The sequence below is a fragment of the Spermophilus citellus genome (assembly GCF_964194105.1).
Source record: "Spermophilus citellus genome assembly, chromosome: 7".
NCBI classification, from domain to species: domain Eukaryota; kingdom Metazoa; phylum Chordata; class Mammalia; order Rodentia; family Sciuridae; genus Spermophilus; species Spermophilus citellus.
In genome coordinates, this window is record NC_138188.1 from 66,980,661 (window position 1) to 67,003,527 (window position 22,867).

Consider the following 22,867-nt stretch of genomic DNA (forward strand, 5'->3'; position numbering starts at 1 on the left):
TTGTATTCTTGATAGCTGCCATTCTGACTGGAGTGAGGTGAAATCTTAGAGTAGTTTTTATTTACATTTCTGTAATTGCTAGAGATGTTGAACATTTTTTCATATGTTTGTTGATTGACTATATATCCTCTTCTGAGAAGTGTCTGTTCAGTTCCTTGGTCTATTTTTTGATTGGGTTATTTGTTTTTCTGGTGTTAAGGTTTTTGAGTACTTTATATATCCTAGAGATTAGTGCTCTATCTCGTATGCTTGTGGTAAAGATTTGCTCCCATTCTGAAGGCTCTCTATTCACCTCACTGATTGTTTCTTTTGCTGAGAAATCCATCCCATTTATTGATTCTTGGTTTTAATTCTTGTGCTACAGGAGTCTTATTAAGAAAGTTAGGGCCTAATCTGACATGATGGCGATTTGGGCCTACATTTTCTTCCATTAGGTGCAAGGTCTCTGGTTTAATTCCTAGGTCCTTGATCCACTTTGAGTTGAGTTCTGTTCATGGTGAGAGAGAGAGAGAGGTTTAATTTCATTTTGTTACATGTGGATTTCCAGTTTTCCCCGTACCATTTGTTGACGAGGCTATTTTTTCTCCAGTGTATGTTTTTGGCATCTTTGTTTCTAATATAACTGCAGTTATGTGGGTCTAACTTTAATTTATACTGATTTGACTGCAGTAACATAAAAACTCTGCTCATTTAACAGCTCTAACTTCACTGCTCTCAGTTGCTGATGTTACAAAATTTACATCTTTAGTAAGTGCTAGACAGAAATCTGGTAAATGAACTTTGAATGTTTAGAAATGATGCAACTCAACTCATTCTCTGTGGGAATTTTGAACCAAATGAAAAATGTAATCGCTATACCTCTTAAGCCTGCTGGAGGTTCACTAATTTATTATGTCTTGATGTATCTCAATGACTGGATGATATTTTTTGATAAGTTTAGGTCTTTGGTGAAATCTCAACGAACCTTTTCACATTGCTTATCCTGTTATTTGCTTTATTCATATTTTATACTAGGTACTATTGGATTTTTTTTTAAGGCATTTTAAATCCTAAGAGAGGTCTCTGCTGCCATCAAAGATCCAGGGATTCCACAGGGATGTCACATCTACGTGGTTCCAGGACAACTTAATGAGAAATCTTGAGAACTTGACAGGGCTCTTGAATATTAAAACAACTATAGGAAGCATGTTCTTGACTCAACTATTACTTTCAATTAGGTTTAGAGAAACAGAAGTGAGATCTGCCCACCCCTGAGCATTTGGGGAGTGTAAGAAAGAATAGTATTTTGTTTTATTCCTGAGGACTGAAATCTATTTAATCAAAATGTTAGGGAAGTGTATAGATGATGACCACCCAGAGCAAATCATATCCTAAAAAATCCTACAGAACAGTAACAAACACTGGTGACCAGGATGAAGGTAGATACCTTTATGTTGGGGTGCAGCCGCATTAAAGTCCTCTTGGTGTACTCACTGTTGATGCCCAGGGCCAGCTCCACTTCTTTGTAGAGCATTATGAAGATCCGCACGCCCTGTTGCTGCCACAAGAGAAAACACATGGAGAATGAGTGTCTCCGAAGGTGCTGGGGGGTTGCCTTTTCTTCTTTTTCTCTGTGTTGTACTTGCTTTCTTCTAAAAATAGGTACAATAAAATATTTAATGAAAAAGGCAATACAAAGAGGTGACATATAACTATATATTGACAGAAATAGAAAAATATATATATATATTGTTATATTTGCATTCTTACCACTTATATCAAAAGAGTGTCCACATTCAACTGATTACAGATCTAGAGTGTTGAAATAGTACCCTCAACTGCTGAACATGTCCTATAGTCCTGCATTCTTAATTTTCCCCAACTCACTGAGGGAAGTTCTAACCTGAGCCACATGACAGGATTAGGGATTTTGTCTGTTTACTAACATCATACCTCAATTAGTTTAAATAATAATGATGAGAAACTTAGACACAACTGCATATGTAAATATCCCTGAAGTGTGTGTGGGGGAGGTATTTTCATAGAATTTTATTTAAAAAATTTATTTAAATGGAGAAAGTATTCCTTTTTTAATAAAACTTAAAAGTTTTATTTTAATTTTTTTGTGCTTCTGACATTCTTTTTATTTGACTTAGTTACACATGACAGTACAATGACCTTGACATATCAAACATTTGAATCAGATGGGATATAATTTCTCATTTCTCTGAGTGTACAGGTTGCAGAATCATATTGGTCATACAGTCACATATATACCCAAAGCAATAATAATGTCTGTTTCATTCTACTATTCTTCCTATCCCCCCATCTCCTCCCCTCCCCTCCCCTCCCATCACTTCTCTCTACCTAATCTAAGGTAAGACTATTCTTTTTTTTTCACATCTTCATACATGTATTTTGTATAATGATGAGGGTCTCCTTCCACCATCCATGCAATTCCTCTTCTCCCTCCCATTCCCTCCCATCTCTCTTCCCTATCTAGAGGTGATCTTCTTCTCATGCTCTTCTTCCCTACCCCATTTTGAGTCACCCCTCTTATATCAGAGAAGACACTGGGCATTTGTTTTTTTGGGATTGGCTAACTTCACTTAGCATAATCTGCTCTAATGCAGGGAAACAGAGAAAGTATTCCTTAATCTTAAAAGATAAATATCTTGGTTCATCCTCTTAACTCACAAGGAGATTATCAATCTCTACTTCACTTGTGAAAGGACATCTTCAGAAGGAAGCTTCTCTAGCATTTTTAAAAAAAGTCCCTGAGTTCCAATGGGAGTTTAGAATAAAATGGACACAAATTAACACAGGTGCATCCTTAGATTTTGTATCTAAAAGAAAAGAGACAAGGCTGTTGTGATCCATGCAACATTACCAAAATAAATTTTAAAAAGTGCTGGGTAAGCTCTAATATTAAAATAACATTATTAATATGAACCATTAAAGAGACAATGTCCAACAACTGGTACAGAAAAACATGAGTGTTTTCTACATTAGGTCTGGGTGGTGACTGGCTTTTGGACCAGGTTAAGCTGCCCCCCACCTGAAGCCTCCTGTCTTCCCTGTCCACTTGTTGGGACCCTCTTCCACATACAGTGCAGGATCCATTTCTGCCAGGAAACATTCAGACTAATTTGTGGATTGCTTTTTTACTTTTTGGTTTGTACCCTCAGGATTTCTCTGCATTCGGTACCGTTTTAATTTGCATCCTTTTTACCCAGCAGATCTGAAAGCTTTCTGAAACATATCCACATGCCTAAAAGACTACAAATCTAAATTATACCTAGGCATTTAACACCGTTGAGATTAAAGGCAAGAATTTTTCCATAATACTTTCTAGAGTGTTAGAGATGCCACTCTATCTAATAAACTATGATGACAAAGAATTATTTAGTTATAGCTTAAACTAACATTTCACAGTAATTAGTCATTGTTCATAATGGAAATCTGAATAAAAAATTTAAGAAGTTTTACTGAGTTGAATTCATCTAATGCATAAGAAGTGAATATTTTTGCAATGCTCTGTAATGTGAAATAACATCAAAGTTAATATTTTTAGGTAGCAGATCACAGAACATAAAAATCTTAGAAAAAAACATAACAGTCCCCTAGTGTTGTTCTGTCAATACTAAGATGAAAGTTTTGGGTCCTGAATTCCTTATAACATAACATCACTTCAAAATGCTAATATCCCATCTCTCTTGATGTTAGCGATATCTGAAAGTGTATATATTTTTGAAGGGACACATTAGATTTACATTCTGGTATACAGTAAGGAGATCTGAATACCAGAAGGTTCACCTTTGCTCTGGGAGCTGTAAAGTAGAACTAGATTATTTTATTATTCTCCTCTACTGTTCAGGTCTATTTTGCTATTTGAGTATTTCAGGATTCAGCCCTGAATAATGGTTACCAAAATAAAAAGGGAAAGAGATTTTCCCAATGAAAAACAGAATATAAAGCTTAAAACCCCAAATTTCAACCTAAATTATAGACTCTTACACCTGACATCTTTCATCATGGTTCATTTGTTTTAACTGGATGAAGTTCTACTTCTTAGACTGAAGACATTATTACTCATGCAGGGCAGTAGTTGCAAATTAGGAACTTGGCCTGAATCCTGCAGTTTTCCATTTACCTGCATAACTAATGGATTTTTTAAATAACAGAGATGTTAACACTAATGGATTACATTATTACCTTCCATTTATTAATACCTGACATTTTCTTCTACATTATTGCTTTTCTCATTTAAATAAATTAACTCTAAAGGAAATAGGGTAGAGACTTTTAAGTCTTTTTATCATAAATACAAATGACTAGCAAGGAAGTAATTAAATATAAAAAGGCCATTTTAAATATGGTTTACAATAATTTACTTCCACCTATAGCCACAATAAATAGCTAACTACTGAAAAGATTTCTGTGACAATAAAGCAGTAATTTCCTCTTCTTTTGGTCATGGTATTTCAACACTATTGAACTCTATGAAGAACAGAGGAAAATAGTTCCTTGGCAACAAAGGTATTTGCTTTGTTGTGATAGTATGGGCTGATAAAACATGTGAGAAATAATTCTGCAAATCAAAAGGAAAATGGACAAAAAGAACTGGCATTAATTCTATAATTTAAAAATGTACACTTTCAAACACCCGCCTCTTACTAATGCCTTTGAGTGGCCCTAGAGGAAATTACTTTTTGCTCAGAGAAGAGGAAGCCAATACCAATAGGGGAAGTAGGGAGAGGGATATTTCTTCTGCAATGCCACATTTCCTGTTGCCACTGAACTAACCAATTCAACCCAAAGGTCCCAGAGAATAAACCCCACGAAACATAAGTCTCAAAAGATGAAAGTTCTGTCCTCTTTTCTAATGAGTGTTTCATCAAGTACAGCAGACACAACATGATCAACAGTAGGAATTTTGAGAAGCTGTAGTGAGATATACAAAATACTTGTAAAAACAGTGAAAATAAATTTTTTAACATTTATGGTGGAAATGAAACAGACTTTGTTTCTTGATCAACTTTTTTCCTGATTATTCAAAATAGTATGGTTCAAATATTTTCTAAATGCAGCCCAATTCACCCAGTGTCTGAAAATAGCTTACTTTACATACCCTGCACCACATTATAATCACTGATTTTATCATTTGCCAAGGACTTCCCCAGAGATACAATATATTAGGAAAATGAAAAGCAAAGAATAAGCAGCAATCACATTCTCACCATTTAAAAGCAAGAAGCACTGAAATATAACTGCTCATGTGCTTTTTTTGTTTTGTTTTAACCAATTTTGTTAGAAACATGGTCCTGAAGGTGAAAGATATGTTCTCCCCTTCCATACAAGCCATCCTGGCCTACAACTTGGTAAGAGTCCACTGGTTTTCTGTGCAGAGATGTGATTATTTGTGTGATTTCTCAGACACAGACATCCTTCGCTTTTACTGATCAATGGCTACAGCTCCATCATGTGCCTTGTGTTCCGAGAGAAGAAAGAAACCTGCAGACAAATTCAGCCTAAAAACAACAAAAAAAACTTCTTCTGTGCCTCTCCAGGTTACTGCACTTGAAGATTCCACGTTGTAGTTCTCATAAGGAATATCACTTATTTCTAAGGTCAAAACACACTATTAGGGTGCAGGCACGTGGTCACATAACTATGACACAATGTATTATCTCTTAGTGCCGTGAATGAGGAACTGTGGAACCCCTGGGATGCTGCTTTCTTAAAGCTGTGAACACTCTGCCTATCAACATTGGCTTTCCCCCATTGAAAATGGTGATACTGCATAGCAGGAAGCTAAAGAAACAGGAAAATATCAACTTGGCTATAACCGGTACAACAAAATATTGTACTTTCCCATAAGAAACAGACATTATAAGAGATGTTCATCTATATGTTGCTATGAGGCAAAAATGCTTTCTAAACTCCTTTCCAAAAAAAAAAAAAAAAAAAGAGAGAGAGAGAAAAAGAAAAGAAAAAAAGCCCTGCAAACCAAGATATAAAAACAAAAGCATTAATTTTAATCAACCTTGTGGACCTCTGGGACCCATTAATGCAAATATTATGTTTCAATCCTATTCACTGCAAGAGTAGTATGTGGCTTTCAGAAACTAAATTAGTTATGCAAAAGCAGTGTTTATGTGCATATGAATTGTCAAATTGGAATGATATGAGTGTTTAAAAATTTATGATCAAAGAAGAAATACCATATGTTCGAGATTAAGGAAGGAACACCCACTAAATGTACCATTGAGACATTAATTTTTAATAGTATTACTATTTCCTTAGGAAATTTAAAAATCATTTTCCATAATTTAAAAATTACAAACTTCAGAAAGTAGACGAACAGGAAACAAAGCTCCATTATCAAACAATAATGCTTACTTGGTCATGGTAGCCACCAGGGCCCTCACCAGGGTTTGTGGGCCATAAAAGCAAAGAGAAGCCACACCAATGACATAAAGACAACCAGGCAGGCACATCGAAGGCAGAAGAAAACACTTGCCAGTTAACAGCGGGTAAGGGACAGGCCTGCAGGATGGTCCTGAGTCCTCATCAGGCTTTCTCAAGTTTACATAAGCTTCCTACAGACACACCACACTCAAGAGAATCTAAAATTTAGCTTTTTAGGGTTGGGTTGTGGCTTAGTGGTATAGCACTTAGAGGCCCTTGATTTGATCCCCAGCATTTAAAAAAAAAAAAATTAAGCTTTCAGAATTTGAGTTCTCCCCATTTTTTCTCACTTTTCCTGAACACCATTTGGATAAGACCAACCCCCCACACTTTGACCCTGCACTTCCCCACAGAACATCCCTACTGTTTACCATAAAGTCCAAACCACTGGCTTGGCTCCCAGAGTCCCACATCCTAGCTGCAAACAGGCACTTTGGTTGCAGTCCATCCTGCCTATGCTAACACTAAGGCATCACAGCCTTGTCACCTCACTGTGACTGACAGCCTCTCTAATTCCTGTTCCCTCAACATTTACTGCACTTAGTAATTTCATCTTTCTTTTTCAAGAATTTCTTTTTCATTTCATCCTAAATGCTGTCCATTATTCATATTGTGTGTGGGGGTCCCCAACCAGACCTACCCAATGCTCTTCCTCCTGCCTTTGTATCTGGGCACTGTCTCTGTACTCAATTGATACATGTGTTGCTTTTTAAGCTCCCTCAGCTCAGGAATTGCGACTTTTATTTAAATACATCTCAACATGATTATCCAAGTCTCAGCACATAGTAAGCATTCATCAGATATGTGTTGACAGAAACCTAAAACAGTGAAGTACTGGGTAAACGCTCTGAGGAGAGGACTTCATGGTATGAGTGAAGATAGCAAGGCGTGACTAGGAAGTTTGACTAAATGGAATCTTGAGGGGAAATGGGAAAGCTGCCATTTCACAGAGAAAAACATGGGGAAAGTCACAGCCCATTCAGTAGGTAAGAAAGCAATTTGGTAAGGCTAGGTGTGAGCCCAGGACCTGATTCTTTCAGTAAGACCTCCATGGGCAGGGCCAGAATCCCATTCACTGAGACACCCTGCCTATTGATTCCTGGGGTACCTGGCTCATAGGAGACCCTCTGTGACTGATTTTTTAAAAGAACATATGAATAATTATCATCAGGATCTGAATTTCCAATTTTGTGAGAGGCACAAATTTGTCTATCAAAAAAGCTGTTGTTGGTAGAATATGTGTCTGAAAAGAGCTGATTAACTTGTATTTCCCTCAGTATCAGCAGTGAAGTTTGACCATCCATGGACATCGGTGGAAGGTCTGATATAAAGGCATGGGGAGATGATGGGGGGGGGGGAAGAGTGAGTGGGAAAAGGGTTCGTTTAGAAGATAGGAAGAAACCAGTGGAGCCTGTGAGACACAGAAACACTATCCCTTAGTTACTCAGCATCCAAACCCACTAGAATGTTCAATGACAGGGGGAAAAAATAAAATAAAAGATTAAGACAGTTCCAAATAGGAGTGACAAGGTGAGCACTCACTAATTTGAACATGATTGGTAACAAATCCAGATCATTTTAATTTAATTTGGAAGGTCCACCACACAAACAGAATTCATTAGCAACATGAATGCAGTCATGATTGAGCTCCAATTATTCACTTTGTATAACAAAAAGATATCCTCATTGCTCACACAGAATCTACAGGAAATGTTTCATATTATTACTGTGAACTGAGCCCAAATTGGAAGCAAAATCCCATTGATTTTTACTATCCTCCTCTATACCAGCTTGGCCCCATCTGACTGAAACATTCTCCAAATTACTTTGTCTTCTGCTTAATGACAGATAATGAACTAAATAAAGGCTGTGTTTCATTTCATCATCAATTATTCACCGATGAAGTTTTATTACAATTTTTGACCTTTTAAATTAACTGGTCATAACTAACCAACATAAATTAGAGCTTCTAGTATAATCTGGGCTATGAATTAAGCTAAGATATTTATACACTCAAAAGTAATTTAAAAACAGAACCAAATGAACTGGAAAACAGAAACCTGTTTTAGATTGAATTCTACAGTAAAAAAATTGTAAATATACAGGAAGAGCTTTGAAAAAGACAAGAGAATTCAGAGGCAACACACATTTTAAAAATTATATCAGCATTTGTTAAGAAAATACATACTGCTTTTCGTTTAAGAATGCAGTCCAACCTCCAACGATTTCCTTCCACCACTGGGCGTTTCAGGAAGATTTCTGGGCTCAACCTGAAATCATAAAACCAAGATTTATAAAGTTTTGATCATGTCAAAAAAATCAAAGGCAGTTTTAGACCAGATGCTATCACCATATTCTACTGTGGTGGGTCCATGAGCAATGTCATAGGAAATAGAAACCATATATATATCACTGAGGATGTTGCTCAATGGTAGGACCCATGCTTAGCTTGTGTGAAGCCCTGGGTTCAATCTCCAGTTCGTACCTAGCCCCCCCCCCCCAAAACAAACAAACAAACAAACAAACAAACAAAAAACCCCACAACTCTATGTCCATTTCTCTCTCTCTCACACACACACACATACACTTATATACATGCAGATCCTGCCGAATGCTCACCCTGAAGTCATTCTCCACTCTCCCCCCTCCTTGCTGTCAGTGCCTGCATCCCACTATAGCATCTGAACATCCTAAATACTACCTTTCTCAGATTCCTGTGTAGCTACAGCATGCTGTGACATGATCCTGGATGATGAGATATACATGAGTAGGTACATGGGGTTAATGAGAATGCTTTTCCTCCTTTTTTTTTTTTTTTTGAGACATGCAGGCATGTGCATACACAGAGAAAGTTCTACCCATCCCCTCCAGTTTTAGGATGGGCTTTATATGGAGGCAAGCGCTCACAGTGGTGCAACCATAGTGAAATTCTAATGGGAAGATCGGAACCCTCCTTCAGCTCTCGGATTGCTCAACTTTAGATTTCTCGTTAAATAAGTGGAATAAACCCTCAGTGTTGAAGGCTTCTTTAACTGAGCATTCGGTTACCTCAAGCCAAGAGCAGCCTGATACACATGCTCACTGACTTCCTCTGCCAGCAGCAGCATCCATGGAAGCCAGAGGCTGTCTGAGCATGGAAGGAGGAAGGTGTGCCGATCTGTGAAATTCTCCCAGTGCGAGGGTGGGCCTCTGGGCTCCTCTCCCTTAGTGGTACCACAAGGCAGCTCAGAATATAGCAGTCATGCTTTCCCCTGGGGTGGGCTTTAAAGTCAGTGTGAACTAAATCTATATTCAATGCCATTCTCTTACAAAGATGAAAAACAAGCAGTCAAAGAGCTCTTCTCTGGAATGCTAGGCCTGGAGGAGTGAGTGGACAGTGCAGAGTACAGCCTCCTAGAATTCTAGACTGGACACTGTCCTGCCAGGGGGTTCCCTAAGCACACCGAAACAACAGGGTTGACGGGAGCCAAAAAGAGGAAAATAAATCATTTTCTACTCTATTTCATTGAATTGGAAAAAAAAAAAAGAGTTAAATCTTCTAAAGGAAATACATTGGATAGCCTAAAAAAAAAAAAAAGAGAGGCAGGCATATAGCATAAATACTTAGAGTAGGAAATAAGCTCAAAAGTAGTTTATGTCCAAATAAACAAATAAATGACACATGGCCACTGATAGGAAAAGATCAAAGAATTTAAGAGAGTCCTGTTTTAAGAAGAAAAGTGCACTGCTAGTTTACTCTTTGGAGATATTCATTTACTGGAGATATCCAATACCACATACATCCTGTCAATGTTTTTGAGATACACACTAATTATGAATTCAGAGAATTTCAGTTGGGGACCACTTTCAATGGTATACTCTATAAATTTTTTACACTACTTATCCCATAAGCATTGTGTACCCAGAATGCAGAGTATTCTACTAGATAGTTTGAAGGATCTTAAGATGGCTCCCAAGAGGCTCTCAATTTTGAGGATAATGCATAAAAAGATATAAGGCAAATATTCAAACTATAAACAAAGTGCAAATAATGGCCACATGGCAGGGAGAAAGCAGCTATGATTTACCAGGCATCTTTATATTAGGACCATACATATTTTACTATGCAAGTCAAAAGAATAGCATAATGTGGCATTTCAATGACCCTTGGACACCAATGACTGTAACATACATCATTACTATATGTACCACCAAGAAAAAAAAATGATGACAATTACAACTATAAGATGGTACAGTGTGTAGAATGCACCCTGATTTCAGAGATGTTAAAATATGCCTTTCAGGCACTGGGATTGTAGCTCCATGGTAGAGAGCTTGCCTACCACATGGGAGGCACTGGGTTTGTTTCTCAGCACCACATAAAAATAAATGAAATAAAGGTTTTGTGTCCATCTACAATTAAAAATATATTTTTTAAAAAATGTGCCTTTAACTGAAAGTACTACTTGGAAGGTTTTATGGCTTTCGATGCTTATACGAGAAAACAAAAGGATTAAAATCAGTGATTCTCTAGAGCTTAAGAAGACAGAACAAGTTACAGTCAAAGTGAAAAGAAGGAAGAAAATAATAAGGATAAAAGTGAAGATTGATGAAACATAAAAGTGAGAAACAGTAAATTTGATAAAATGAAAAGCTATCTTTGAAATATCACTAAAATTGGGGCTGGGGTTGTGACTCAGTGGTAGAGTGCTAGCCTAGAATGTGCAAGACCCTGGGTTTGATCTTCAGTACCACATAAAAATAAGTAAATAAAATCAAGGTGTTGGGTCCAGCTACAACTAAAAAATAAAATTAAAAAAAAAAGAAATATCACTAAAATTGGTAAACTTTTAGCAAATTTTCTTAAAAGGAAGAAGCATAAATTAGTAATATGAAATAAATGAGAATGAGAAACCACTACAAGCCCTATAGATATTCAAATAATATTAAATGCTTAATAAGAATATTATAAATAAATTTATGCCAGTATTTATGATAATTTAGATATAATGGACAAATTCCGTGAAAAAAAATCTATAATGGTAACAAAAAGAAATTCAAATTAATCCTTTATCTTTAAAAAATTAAATCCATACTTTAAAACTTTCTCACAAGGGAAAACTATAGGTAAATTTTATCAAATAATTAAGGAAGAAATGTCAATCCTACCCAAACTCTTTCAGAAAATAAAGTAGGAGACAATACTAAATCATTTAAAGAGGCCAGCATTAAATATGACCATAACAATGAAAATCTTTACCAAAAATTCAGCAGCTTATAAAAATGATAGTATCTTAGAACCAATGGGATTATCCTAAAAACACAAGACAGCTTCAATAAATTTTGTAGAAAAAAAATCTGATAAAGTTTAATTTCATTCCCAATGAAAACTCTTTACAAATTATAACTAGAAATGAACTTGCTCAGTAAAGGGCCATTATAAAAAATATATATCTCGGGACTGGGATTATGGCTCAGCAATAGAGCACTTGTCTCACACGTGTGCGTCACTGGGTTCGATCCTCTCACCACATAAAAATAAATAAAATAATTGTTTAAAAAATATATATATATAATGAAAAGCTTTTTTAAAATTTTATATATATATAAAACAAACACAGTTATAAAAGACTGAATGTTTTCTCCTAACACTGGGAACAAGGTATGGAGATCCACCTTTCCATTTCTAGTCAACATTCTATTGGTGATTTTAGCCAATGCAATAAGGCAGGAGAATAAAACACAAGACATATGAATTTAAAAGGCAGGAGGCTAATCATCTTGATTTGTAGGTCACATGATCATGTATGGAGAAAAATGCTAAGGAATCTACAAAAAGTTTGCTAGCAGTAATAAGTGAATTTAGATAGAAAGTTAATACCCAAAAATCAGTTGAATTTCTAGTTCTTTATGCTCAGTGAATAATTGAAAATGAATTTTCATGCCATTTACAATAACACCAAAAAATATGAAGTACTTAGTGACAAATTTAACAAAATATACATAAGACCATAGAAAAGTACAAAATAGTGCTGAGAAAAATTATATTAAATCTAAATAAATGGAGAACTATGTAGTGTTCATGAATTGAAGGACTCAATATTAAAAAAGAAAAACAGAATTTGAAGTACCATGTAACCAGTGATACATTTACTATTTTTTTCCTTTGGTCTCCTTGGTCTGGAGGAAAATCTGGAAATGGGATTGACACAGAGAGAACATGGAAGTCCTCTAGTTCAGGTTTGACAAGAAAGAAATGGGTTTTCTGCAGCATCAGGAATTGTAGCAGAGAGCCCACAGGCAGCTGGGTGTGGTGGTACATGCCTACAATCCTAGTTACTCAGAAGCTAAGGCAATAGGATTGCAAGTTCAAGACCTACCTAAGGCAACTTTGCAAGGTCCTATCTCAAAACAAAAAGAAAAAGGACTGGGAATATAGCTTAGAGTACCTCTGTGTTCAATCCCTGGTACTGGGAAGAAGAAAGAAAGGAAAGGAAAGAAAAGAAAGAGAGAAAAGAGAGAGCCCACAGGCACAAAAACTCTGTGTGTGGAGCTTTTCTTTCCAGTTGGAAGAGCAATGATCCCAAGAGGGTCATGTAAGTTCCCAAGGTGTGGCTCTGCACAGGGGTGCTATCACAAAAATCATGTGGCAGAACAGGGTAAATAAAAACTCACCTTTCCAGTTAGAGCACTAAAAAGGGAGGTTGTAAACTAGAAAGTAGTTGAGAGATCATGGAGAAGGAGAGGCTCAGGAAAGCAATCCCATAAAGTTGTTTATAATCCTCTGGCTCAGTCACAAATTGTCCATGTGCATGGATTTATTCTAAAACAGCATACTGGAATTTGAGAACCAAACTAAGAAACAGATCAACACTCAGACTTGCCACTAGGTGGCACATATATGGAAATACCTAAACAGCGCTGTAAAAGTTTTAAAAACAAAACTGACATAAAACCACACCCCCCCACCCCAGACATTGCTGGTGGTGCAAGCAATCTGGAAAGTACTATGGAAATTCCTTAGAAAACTTGGAATGGAACCACCATTTGACCCAGCTATCCCACTCCTTCGTCTATACCCAAAGGACTTAAAATCAGCATACTATAGCTGATAACACAGCCACGACAATGTTTATAGTAGCTCAATTCATAGTAGTTAAACTGTGAAACCAACCTAGATTCCCTTCTATATATATATATATATATATATTATATACACATACATATACATACAATGGAATATTACTCAGCGATAAAAGAAAATAAAATTATGGCATTTGCAGGTAAATGGATGGAAGTGGAGAATATCATGCTAAGCGAAGCAAGCCAATCCCCCAAAAACCAAAGGCCAAATGTTCTCTCTGATAAGTGGATGCTGATCCATAATGGCGGGGGGTGTGGGGAAAAAAAATGGAGAAACTTTGATTGGGCAAAGGGGAGGGAGAGAAGGGTAGGGGGTGTGGGGACAGAAAAGATGGTGAAATGAGATGAACATCATTATCCTAGGTTCATGTATGACTGCACATATGGTGCAATGCTACATCGTGTACAATCAGAGAAAAAGTTGTACTGCAATTGTGTACAATGAATCAAAATGTATTCTGCTGTCATATATATATATATATATATATATATATATATATATATATATATATATATAATTTAGATTTTTTTAAAAAAACCCATACCCATGGAAGTCTGGTTTGAATTTTCTGCCTAAATCAAAATGAGTCAACCACTTACTAAAATAGAAATTACCACACTCCCCATAAGATTTAAAAGCTCATTGTCTTATAACATTAAACTTTTCTAAAATATAATAAAAAGTATTGGGCACACAAAGAACCAGAAAATTCTCAACTATCATGGAAAAAATAACCAACAGAAGTCAACAGGAAAATGACATGGAGGTTGGTATTATCTAGTTTAAACCCTTCTCAGGTATTATAAAAATACTGCAATAAGTAAGGTTGAGCACTCTTAAAATGAAGAGAAAGGAAGAAAGTTTCCTCAAAGAAATTGAAGATATAAACTGAACCAAACAGAAACTTTCAAAATGAAAAATACAATTTCCACAAAAACATTAAAAAAAAAAAGCAAACCTCATTGGTTAGGCTCAGTACCAAAATGGAGATAACAGAGGAATGAAGCAGTAAACCTGAAGATAGCTAAAAATAAATAATTTAATCTGAACAAGAGAGAAAAGATTGGGGAAAAAAAGGAACAGAGATTCACAACCGTGAGACATTACCAAAAAAGCACTTTTTGTGTCACTGGAAACATAGAAGAAGAGAAAATTACCAAAGGGGGGAAAAAGTCTCAAGAAACAATGGTAAGAATTTCTCAAATGTGGCTAAAGACATACAACTATAGATTCAAGAAGCTCAGAGTTCCCCCAAAAAGGATAAACCCAAATAATATAACCAAACTACTGAAAACTAAAAATAATGGGGAAAATACTGAAAGCACTCACAAGAAAAATTACACATTATTTAGAAGTAAATAACAATTCAAGTGACAAAAAATTCGCATCAGAAACCATGGAGTCCAGAATGAAATAGAACAACTACTTTAACTAGAATGTAAAGACCTCCTACTGAGGATGTGGAGAGAAGGGAACATTTACACTGTTCATGGGACTGTAAGTTAGTACAACCACTATGGACATCAGTATGGAGATTCCTCAAAAGACGAGACATGGAACCATCATGTGTCCCAGCTACACCACTCCTTGGTATATGACCTAAAGAATTAAAGTCATCATACTATAGAGATACATGCATGCCCATGTTTATAGCAGCACAATTTACAATAGCCAAACTATGGAACCAGCCTAGGTTTCTATCAATAGATGAATGGATAAAGAAAATGTGGCATACAGACCCAATGGAATTTTATTTGGTCATAAAGAAATAAAATTATGTCATTTGCAGGAAAGTGGATAAACTTGAGATCATTATGTGAAGTAAAATAAGCCAAACTCAGAAGGTCAAGGGTCATATGTTTTCTCTCATATGTGAAAGCTAGAGAGGAAAAAGGGAAAGAAAGGTGAGGGAACGGGGATCTCATGAAAATCAAAGGGAGATCAGTACAGGAAAGGGACCAGGGGACAGGAAGAGGGAGGGAGGGGGGACATGCTGGGGGCAACACTGGCTAAATTATCTTGTTATACTGTGTACATGTTCAAACATGTAAAAACAAATCCCATCATGTACAACTATAATATGCCAATAAAAAAGTGAAAAGAAAAAAATATGAATACTGATAATGAGATAATCTAAAAACATCAAAACCCAAAACAATTTTTTAAAACACACACACACACACACACACACACACACACACAATTCTCCTTCTACTGGCTAAGAAGACAAGCAAACTAACTTTAAAAAGAGGAAAAACAATCTGGCTTTGATTCTCAGTACTATAGAAAAAGAAAAAAGAAGAAGCAGAAGAAAAAGATTTGAACACAGATTTCCAAAAAAGTTTAACAAATATCCAAAAGTCACCATGTCCACCATGAAAAGATGTTGCTGATGTAAATTACGACCCCAGTGAAATATTATTGCATACTCTTTGGAATAATGACCGACAATAGTAAGAATTTTCTTCACATTTTATGAGGTAAGTTACTGTGCAGGTTTTATTTCAAAGGGTATGTTATAATAAGATGTTACCCTAGTACAGTTATGAAAAACACCCTGATTCATTCTCTTGCTGAAAGAGAAAGCAGTCGGTGTCCCATCTCTTTAGATGTTTAAATGAGTATCTATATTTTAGTGTTGAGAACATTCAGAAAAAATATTGCTTTTTGCATAAAGCATGAAAATATGAGTTTAATGGAAAAATTATTTTCACTCTCTCATCCTTGCCACACTCTATAAAATATTTTTAAAAGGACTATAGCACTACATTAAACTTGAATGTATTCTGTAAGTGTTTAGGAAATAGCCAACCCAAGAAAACTTGTAAGTGTGACACTTTTCTGATCATTGAAAAGACAAAATTTACCAAGGACATAAAGACTAGGATTAGGCTCCTCTGCAGACAAGGGCATAATGCCCATCACCTGCCTTATCCATTGACTCTAGATAGACGATTCTCAACCAAGAGAACACCCCCAACCCCATGCACAGCCCCTCCTGCCTCAACCAGGAGACATTTGGCAATGTCTCAAGATATCTTGGTTGTCACAACTGGGAGCTTGCTACTGGCATTTAGTAGGTAGAAGGCAGGGATGCTGCTAAACATCCTACTATGCATAGGATGGCCCCACAACAAAGAATTATGTAGCCAAAATGTTAATAGTGCCAAGTCTGGGAAAGCAGGCCCTAGGATTACAGATTTTCACATAACTGTAGTAAAATATTGTAAATGGCTCACATTCCTATTACTTTCCTGTCCCCAAAATCTAGAATTGAAAGGAAATAAATTGTGATGACATGTTCACACTTCCTGTCTAAGGTACCACTTGGAAGGAAACAGACTAGAGATAACTAAGGAGCATTTTAGGCAACTAAGTTCTTAAAAGGAAAATGTATTCTAGAGATTTTCCTTTCCACAGGAGCCAATGTAGGAACCTGTGATGGGTTTTAACGGTCCAGGGAAACTGGTAATTGTAATTGAAGTCAAGACTACAAAGCCTATACCAACTCCAAGAGTAAAATTTCCCAAGTTCTAATGAGTTTTCGATATGAGACTTCTAGTGGCTTTAATAAACATTATCCCTCTCATGGACATTTTTAAAGAGGGTCAGAAAGTGGAGAGCTGATTAAACTTCCAGAAGAGCTGGCCAGGCCGAGTCATTACAGAGGACAGTCCAACACTAATGGAGTAAATAGAATGATTTCAACACAAAGGAACAATCCAGAAGAAACATGGACCTGGTGACAGATACGATACGCCAAGGTAAGTGAAGAAAACTGGTTCCCATTACCTCTACAACCATATTTGCATTGCACTGATTATTTGCATATAATCTTTGCTAGAATGATTATTTGGGCATCTGCTTCCAAATGGAAAGACAAAAACAAAATTATTCAAGCTAAATATTTTAAGCTTATATCTGAAGGTCCAAATTTTTAAAAAACCTTTCATTGGAGGATATTAGTTAATTAGTTGAGACTGTGGCCAAACCATCTGTGGGTACTACTGATTTTCAAAATATGCAAAATTCTTGAATAGCATTTATAGTATTGTGTATTTCTAAACATAGAAACCTCCTTCTCATAGAAAAATACTAACCACCAATCTGTGATAAAAATTTCTTCTTTCGCCTCTTCCATTGCATTTGCCACATCTTCAAAATATCCTTTGGCATTAACATACCTGAAAGACAAGTTTTTGTCCCATTTTTAGCATTACACAACAAGACAATATGATAAAGTAAAACAAGATGCACTGCCTAGATTCTCTACTTCACCACCAGCTTATTTTGTGTAAATGGAAAACGAGGAGTAAAAATACAACACTCTGAGCCAGGTGTGGTGGCACATGCCTATAATCCCAGTGGCTTGGTACGTTGAGGCAGGATGATCGTCGAGTTCAAAGTTAGCCTCAGCAAAAAAAGAGGTGCTAAGGAACTCAATGGGACCCTTTCTCTAAATAAAATACAAAATAGGGCTGGGGATGTGGCTCGATGGCTGAGTGCCCCTGAGTTCAAAACCCGCCCCTGCAACTGGAAGGGCAATAAGTAGATACACCCAATTGACCTGACTCCTCTTTGCTTAAAGAGCAACAGATTAATCGAGCTTCATTATCATATGGGTTTGGTGAATTATCCTGTCCAACACCCACATGGTTTTCCTGAGAAACCTAAAAACTGACTGGAATCTAATCCATGAGTAGAAATTAGAGTAACCATGACTTTTATTTAAAAGAAATCTCTGTTAAGTAAACACTTTTTCCTAAATTATGGCTAATGACTTAAATAAACCTTCCATTTCCATCACTAAGAAAATGTATGAAGTTAGTTTTAAAAATCAAACTTATAAATCTAATGCTAGTTAACTACACTGAAAAAACTTCAAAACCGGGAAGCTAAACTATGATCAGGTAGTCCTACAAGGGCCTTAGCAAGAAAGAATTTCGTAAAATATAATTTATAATTTCTGTTTACAGTTTAGAGGCCTTGCCATAGGATATGGACCAGAACTGAGGGAGTTTAGAAACTTGGCTCCAGGTGAATTTAGATCACTATAAGATTAGATGCTGTGAATACCTTGGAAGCCCAGGAGCAAAAATATCTTACCATTTAGCTAAAGTGTTGTCCTGGACAGCAGCATATGACCCAAATCGATGATCTTTGAGAAAGTTGGTGCCGTGTTTCTGGATGAATTCTTCTATAGCTCCTCCCCACCACCGAGCATGTCTGTAGCTGTTGCATTTTAAAATAAGCGTCCTTTCAAGAAAAGCAAAATGTGGGAAAGAATGATCACTCTTGTGTTCTACACACTTAAAGATTAAACACTCCATGTTTTATCTGGTACTGTAGCAAACACGAATGGAAACATTGAGACAGAGAACATTAAAAAACAGGCTTCTAAAAAATTTTGGTACAATTTTCAAAGTACTTATTCACTCATTCACTCTCGCAAACATGCATTTTGCAAAATTCTACTTACAATAGATCCATAATTGTGCTAGGCTATGAAGAGGGTCATGAAAGAAGTGCCAAGTGAGTCCCTACTTCTAAGTGTCAGTTAGAGAACTGTTGGTCCCTCTAGAGGGCATTTCCCTTTGTTACTGCCCAGTGTCCACTTCCTTAGGTTCTGGAAATACCATCCTAATTGCACTTGAGGAGAGTCATTCCTTCTCTTCTTTAAGTCCAAAGCTAAGTAAAATGGCATATTTCACTTCCTGATTCCTGAAACGGGGTTGGGCATGAAAGCATTAGTCAATTCCACCCAGTAAGAGGAAACCTGAGGACTTGCTCAGAAATGCCAGGAAGATACCCATTCCCGCTGGATTTGGTGTGAGCCTGGGAGGCAGCTATCTTGCCACCATGAGGAGACCAGTCTGAGAATTCAGCAGATCCACAGATGAGAGAGTGGAGAAAAGAAGGGAAAATGTGTCAATGACATAGTCTGAGTTTCAGAATCAGCCCTGCCTAACATGGCTGATGACTTCTCTCTGGTATAAGCCACTTTGCACTGGATTTTTCTATCACAATGACTGAACTCTTCTAAGTATTTACAGATTTATAACTGCTGAAAACAAATTCAGATTAGGTTGCAGAAAGGTTTTTTTTTCAATGCCAAGTGTTAGAACTGGGGACCCTTACCAAGAGGTAAGTATATGAGTTATCCGAATTTGAAGTTCAAAGACAAACAAGATATGGGAGCCAGCCATTTCTCTGTCATTGAAGCAGAAATCCAGCAACACACTGATACAACAAGAGGACTGTGAGTGAGAAGCATAAGTTTTCTCTTTGGGTTTTTTTTTTTTTTGCGGGGGGAGGGGTTCATGAGAAGCCAGGAAGGTGCTATTTATGGGCTCTAAAATAATTATTCAAAAGATTAGGGATGTATAAACGGCTCCCCTCCATTTGTCAGCCACTGGCCTTCAGAGTGGCGGATACTGCTAGGGTGCAGACAGGGAAGGCGACGGGAGGAGTGATGGATCTGGGAGGAGGGAAACAGCTCCATCAGGAGTGGCAAAGGAGCCACAGTGAGCTGCTGGGGGCAGGGCAGGGGGGCAGGGCAGGAAAGGTGCCTGGGCTTAGTCTATCACTCAGCTACTACTGCATGGGCTGAAATGCCTCTGAAAACCTACTAAGGGAAAAGATGCTGTGGGAGAGGTAAGTGACAGACAGAGGCCTTGTCATAGGATATGGATCAGAGCTGCATCAGAGCTGCGGGGTCAAAGGGAGGAAGGAAGACAGCAAGCATTAGGAGGTGAGAAAGCAGAGTGTGGGCAGGGTGGCCAAGGGAACTGCCTACACAGAACCATGAAAGCTGTCCCCAGGAGGGGTTGACAATACAGGCAGAGATCAAGGGCCTGAGATCCTAAGTGGAAGAACCTGGGGGTATTTGACAAAATGACGAGGAGCACAGACACCAGGCAGGAGGCCAGGGAAATCCGGATTTGAATGAATTCCTTTGGCAATAGTGCCTGAGTAAGTCAGGTGGAAAATGAAGATGAGGAAGCTAATAAAGTAGTTGTTGCAGCGACCAATCAGAACTGTAGCCTAACTTCTGGAAAGTCATGGAAAAGAGGAACACAGTGCCAGGAGGAAGGGTGAATGGCAGCACCACAGCATTTTCAACAATCCTGAATATTCCCTTCTCAGAGACTAACAGGAAGGGCAGAGTCTTTATACACACACACACACACACACACACACACACACACGCACGCACAAATGTACATTTATGCACGTATCTATTGGTACTTGTACAAAGAGAGAAAGAAATGTATATATATTTATATACATGAGGGTGAACTATACAAAGGCAAATGTGTATATGTGTGTGCATATGTACAAATATTCATGTATATGCACATACATACGTATATCTGCGTATCAATCACTTATTCAGGGTATAATTACGATCTTCCAGAAAGAAACACACATATCTGCACACATGTACCCCCTAACAACAATCTATAATAAGTACATAACTGAAGTATTTTTTCAAGTTATCTTTTCTTAAAAACTGTAAACAGAATTTTTATGAATGAAATCCCTTTTTACATGTTTTACTAACTATAGTGATTCATATAGTAAAACTTTTTTTAAGTGTAAGCTATCACTCTTATTTGGTAATTGGTGAATTAGCTTAGAAGTAAATTTTGTTAAAATAGGCATATATCTACCCCTAGCATCACTTATTCTGACTCTTACATGAATGATAAGGGGAGGGGAAGGAAGAATAGAAGTACTCAGATTAGATGAAGGGACGGGAGGGAGGATGGGAATAGGAAAGACAGAATGAATCAGATGTTACTATCCTATGTGCATATATGATGACACACCAATGTGATTCTACATTACATATAACCAGAAGAATGAGAAGGTATATTCCATATATGTATAATATGTCAAAATACATTGTACTATCATGTGTAACTAATTAGAACAAATAAAAAATTTAATAAAGTTCAAATGAAGAAAAAAATCATTTCATTTACTTCACATTGAGGATGAGTTCTAAATAACACATTTTCTAAAATTTTTATTTTTTACATTTTCTTGAGAGAAAAATTTGGCTTTGAGAGTTTTTTAATTTAAAAAAAATTTTTAAATTTTTTTAACTTTTGGGCTGGAGATGTGGCTCAAGCGGTAGCGCGCTCGTCTGGCATGCGTGCGGCCTGGGTTCGATCCTCAACACCACATACAAACAAAGATGTTGTGTCCTCCAAAAACTAAATAATAAATATTAAAAATTCTCAAAAAAAAAATAACAAAATAAATTTTTGAACTTTCTACCTTGAAAGATTATCAATTCGAAGTCCATATTTTGTTTCTGTCTCTTTCTTCCCCACCTTGATTCTGAATTCTTTATCTACCAGCAGGACGAAGGCAATAGCTCCGCTGTCTGGCTTCATATACAGCAGGAAGGAGTCTTTCACTATTAACCACCTGTATGAAGGGAACAAGAACTTCAAAATGGTGTCGAATGACTGAAACAAAAAGCATAAATTATTATGACGAGTCTTAAGTATAAGATACTCTAAAAACTGTAGGTAAAAATGTAGTTTTTTAGGTACTCTAAAAACTGTAGATGAGACTCTACTGATTCATAAAGTAAATCTTTTTTTTAAGCGTAAGCCATCACTCTTATTTGTTAATTGGTGAATTAGCTTCGTTGTAAATTTTATTAAATTTACTACTCCATGGGGCAGGGGCATTTCTCAAAAGTATTTCCATTCAATTCAATATATATTGAACAGCTTCACAATGGAAAAGTAAAGAGTTAAGCTGAGAATAAGGGTAAATGGGGAAGCAGCACCAAGATAAATCAAGACATGGACGTGTGTTCTCGGAGGACCTTACTAGGCTCATGGGGGCTACAAACTGTGATCATTCTAAGCCAAATGGGATAGGGACTAGAAGAGAGAAGCAACAGGGATGAGTTCAAAGAGGAGGAGTCCTCTAACTGGCTGTGAAAAGCTGGTGTCTGCGTGAGGTCTGGAAGGGTCCCAACAGTAACATCCCAAAGAGGGTCCAGGTGCACCCCGCCCCCACGCAGAGGGAAGAGGCAGCCACGTGTAAGGAAAGAGTGGGGAAAACAGACAAAGGCCACATCAAGGGGGGTCAGCTCATGTAGCAGAGAGATGGCACACGAAAGTGGGTCTGAGCTTCCTGGTTTTTCCTGTTGGATGAATAAACTAAAAAAATAAAGGAGTCTCACCCAAACTTTGAGTGTTTCTCACTGAGGAACCTAACATAAGACAACCAAACAATTTAAGGGTCATATTCTCCAGAACGATCTTC

The 22,867-nt window shown here is 37.0% G+C and overlaps 1 protein-coding gene across 7 annotated transcripts in view; it reads right to left on the minus strand.

Moving 5' to 3' along the window:
* The window catches only part of PLD1 (phospholipase D1), a 219,333-nt gene that overhangs the window by 81,710 nt on the left and 114,756 nt on the right, over positions 1-22,867 (minus strand). For all 7 annotated transcript variants that reach the window (XM_081300817.1, XM_081300815.1, XM_081300814.1 and 4 more), the window contains 5 exons: positions 21,860-22,012; positions 18,680-18,829; positions 17,674-17,757; positions 8,639-8,720; positions 1,427-1,537 (listed from right to left, as the gene is read on the minus strand). In XM_081300817.1, coding sequence (XP_081156943.1) covers positions 1,427-1,537; positions 8,639-8,720; positions 17,674-17,757; positions 18,680-18,829; positions 21,860-22,012 — 580 coding nt within the window. The remainder of the gene's footprint in view (positions 1-1,426; positions 1,538-8,638; positions 8,721-17,673; positions 17,758-18,679; positions 18,830-21,859; positions 22,013-22,867) is intronic.